The sequence below is a fragment of the Arachis ipaensis genome, chromosome B07 (genome assembly GCF_000816755.2).
Source record: "Arachis ipaensis cultivar K30076 chromosome B07, Araip1.1, whole genome shotgun sequence".
Lineage (NCBI taxonomy): Eukaryota > Viridiplantae > Streptophyta > Magnoliopsida > Fabales > Fabaceae > Arachis > Arachis ipaensis.
In genome coordinates, this window is record NC_029791.2 from 64249350 (window position 1) to 64253363 (window position 4014).

Here is a 4014-nt window from a genome sequence, read left to right on the forward strand (position 1 = left end):
CAATGTTTATTATGTTTATTAAAATTACTCAAATCCTTATTTCCAAATTAAAACCTACAAACCCTAATCATAACTCTCTTTGCTACCCTTCAGCCGCCACCCCTCTCCCTCACCCGCGAAGCACTCACCCACGCCGAGAGAGACGGAGGAGGCAATATTTATTTAAAAAATCAATTAAATAAAATAATATTTTAAAATAATTTATTGAAATAGAGTTTAATTTTTAATAACTACTCTATTTTCCAATGTTTATTAAAATTACTCAAATCCTTATTTCCAAATTAAAACCTACAAACCCTAATCATAACTCTCTTTGCTACCCTTCAGCCGCCACCCCTCTCCCTCACCCGCGAAGCACTCACCCACGCCGAGAGAGAAGAGAAGAACGGAGGAGGGATAAGCTGTCCGGCCGCCGTCGTCGTCCATGGAGCTGTGAGGAGCTCCGTTGCTGTCGCGCGCCAGAGGAGAGGAAGAGAGATCAGGAAGAGAGAGGACAGGGGGAGAAGGAAGCACGCGATGGAGAAGGGGGCGCTACTTGCCCGCTACACCTCGTCGTCGTCGGTGTTGGGGCTGCTGCGGGGTGTGCCGTCGCCGTCGAACTTGGTGGCTAACATATAATGGTCAGAATTCATTATTACATTTTTACAAGCTTTTCTTATCATCTTATGTAGTTCATCTACAATCGCTATATGGCTAAAACTTGAAAGTCTTTACAATTGAAATAGCATAAGCCAGGACCTGTTAGAGGAACGATTTTTTCTTTCTACTGGACCTGTAGGTATATCCATTGCTTAACTGATAGATGGTGAACTGAAGGGATTTGGTCAATTGCATCCATGATTCCAAGGAGTGGAGACTTTAGGTAAATATTTATTATAAAGCAAAAGTTGAGGAGTATAGCTAATTATTTGACGATCTTTATATTATGTGATCAAAAAAGCATTTCCTTCCAAAACGAGTATGAAATTTAGCGCAAGGAAAACGATGCGCATAAAGTGTAATATGCAATTTGTTCTTTAATTTGCAGCAATATATTATATAAATCCTTCTACTCTTCTAGTATTGGATGTCTTAGGAATTTCCAACAAAATACCAAAAAGGAGTATAGATAAGCAATATCTTTAATTTGCAAGAGTTCCTAATTCCTTTATATTTACCAATATGGGTATGTGTCTATCTTCCTCAAAGAATGGAAAAGATTGAAAAGCTGACATGTTTTCCTTCACTCTAATTCCACCGAATAATTGAAAAAGGTTCAAGTGTAAATAATCAATAGCTTAATTTAAGGGATCAGATAGTTAACATGGATGGCCTATACATATATGGATGGTTAGACAAACACTCACCATTATATCATTGGTTAGTGCTTGCCATCATGTGTTATAAATAAATATATATATCTATATATATACACACATTAATGCCTTTAATTTAGGGATGGAGGCTTAGTTGTAAGACAACAACAAAATTTTTGGGCCACAGCATATTATATGTTAAGTGTTAGTGTTATATGTCATAACCCTATTTTTCATCATAATTACTGTAATTATCCTTTTTTTTCAATAAAAGCTATCATTTTCAATAAAATAAGGGGCCGGTTAGCATGCACATGGGTTCTTCAATTTTGACTTTTGATCATAGTTATATCTTTTTGTCAAATATGCGCTCTTTGGTTTTCCTTCTGCTTTCTAATCAGAATACAAGTTGTTGGGTATTGGATAATGTATTGCTCTGTTTGTGAAAATTAACACATGATTGGGTTTGACACATGACAGGAACAAGATATAGCTCATCAATTTTCCTTAACCGGGCTCCACCTGGACAGCTTCTACTATTGAATTTCATTGGAGGAGCTACCAATCCTGGAATGTTATCAAAGGTTTGATAATTTTTTTATATTCAAACAAGTTCCATATGACCATTTCTGTCTGATTACAAGATTTATTTCTTTTCCCTAGTTCCTTTTGATACCTAAAACCTCTCGTTCAATGACAGATGGATAGTGAACTCATTCAAGTAGCTGATCGAGATTTGCGAAAAATCCTTATAAACCCAAATGCCAATAATCCAACTGTATTAGGTGTGAAACTGTGGCCTAAAGCTGTTCCACAGTTCTTAATTGGCCATGTTGAGCTACTAAATGTTGCTAAAGCCGCTCTCAAAGACACCGGCTTTGCGGGGATGTTCCTTGGGGAAAACTACGTGTCTGGTGTGGCCTTGGGAGCATGTGTTGAAGGAGCCTACGAGTTAGCTGCCAAAGTAAATGATGTAGCCAGCAACGGATCCACACTTTGTCGACGAAGAGAGGAACGCGATGGCCAGAGAGGAGAAGGAGTGTTTCGCGAGGAGAAGGAGGCGCTGCCCGCACCGCCGTTCATACCTGTCATTTCTCGAGCTCGCAGTCGCTGCGTCTTCAAGTAGGTTTCGTGCATGAAATTTTGATTAAGTGAAGTGACTGAAAATTAATATTCTATTGCAATCCAAATTTAATACGCAAAGTTTATTTATTTAATTGACACAATCCCTAAAGTTTGTTGAATGATTTTGTATGTTCAAGTATGCCATGTTTAGTTTCTTATGTTAAATACTGCACATATAGACAACTAAGTTAATTTCAGTCTGCAAATTCTTTCTTTTTCAATATTGTTTGCTGCTTTGGATTGAAAAATTATAGTTGAGTTTGTTGTTAAAAATGATCAATGAGCATAATTTGTTGGTAGAAGTAGAATTTGTTAGCTCATATCTTAGTCGGTGCTTGTTTTTTCAGTATGTAGATGTGGGGTAAAGATCTTTTGATTGCTCTATTGTTTTAGCATGTGTCATTGATGCTTGGTATTGGTAAGAAGTTAAGAGATTATGAATTCTTTTGTTGTGGTAGTTGTCTCTCCTCTGTAACTTTGTCTCTAATCATCTATGAACTTTATACAATTTACAGATCTACCTTTTCATCTTGTTATTAATAAAAGACAATTTACACTCAATTCACTGTACACACACGCTGCCTATATATTGTGTTCGTTGGATAAATTAGTTGTTGATAGGAAGAAAGCTTAGCTTTTTATTTACTTGATGCGGTATATACTTAGTACTAGCACTGAGTGAAGTTCATTATTATAGGATCTTGTGAGGTGTAGTTGATTTATTAATGTCCTTTTATGCCATCTAAGTCTGCATATTTGCATCTTGAGCATCAAATATTTACATATTCTCTTTTATTTTATCACTTATTTTTAGTGTGCTGGCCATTTTTAATAACATGGAATGAAATTATGCCAAGTAGCATGATCCTACTTTTTTGGCACATGAATGTTTTAAGGTAGGGTAATTTATTTTTTCTGGAAACAGAATCTGAAGCTTGTTTCTTTTGTGAATTCGTTCTCTTTTATTTTAGCAAAATTTTGGAAATAGCAAAAAAGGAGGAAATGTAAACAGAAACTAATAGTGTACAATTTTTTGTGCATTTGCTTATTTGTTATTATGTTCTTTACTGTCGCTTTCAGATGTACAATGTTCTCTGGTCTAACATGTTTATTTCTTTTGCTACCAGGAGGACATAATATGAAGAAAATATTTTCCGTAGCAATATGAGATGGGATGGGTCTCATATATAAATATTTTAGTTATCTAAATGTAATATTTTAATGTGTTCTGTACTTTTTATAAACAGATTTTACTTGGTATTAAATGTAATGGATAAATTACACTCTATTTTTATTTGTGTTGTTCGGACTAAAAACATATCTAGCTTAAAATATAATTTTTATGATTTAGATCTCTTGAATTTCTCATTTTTAGATTTATTTTGTGATTATCATAAATTTGGGATGTGATATGCTTTAAAAAAAAAATAAATCTAATAGAACAAAATAGGCTATGGTCACAGTTTTAAAGAGGGGTGACCATAGAGGCTATGGCCATGGCAAAAACCGTGACCATAGATAAGGCTATGGTCACGGTTTTAAGGTGGGGTGACCATAGAGGCTATGGCCACGGCAAAAACCGTGACCATAGAGG

At 35.5% G+C, this 4014-nt stretch overlaps 1 protein-coding gene across 5 annotated transcripts; it reads left to right on the forward strand.

The window, feature by feature from the left end:
* LOC107609875 (protoporphyrinogen oxidase, chloroplastic-like) lies at nt 280-3774 on the forward strand. 5 transcript variants are annotated; one of them, XR_002349991.1, is made up of 6 exons: nt 280-620; nt 726-862; nt 1776-1879; nt 1996-2417; nt 3235-3316; nt 3548-3716. XR_002349991.1 is itself a non-coding variant. In XM_016311926.2 (5 exons), exons 3-5 carry the CDS (start codon nt 1868-1870, stop codon nt 3555-3557), a joined length of 444 nt encoding a protein of 147 aa, XP_016167412.1. In that variant the 5' UTR covers nt 285-620; nt 779-862; nt 1776-1867; the 3' UTR covers nt 3558-3774. The 5 variants fall into 5 exon arrangements, 1 of the variants encoding a protein (XP_016167412.1); XR_002349990.1 differs by having other exon boundaries at nt 779-862; XR_002349992.1 differs by having other exon boundaries at nt 817-862.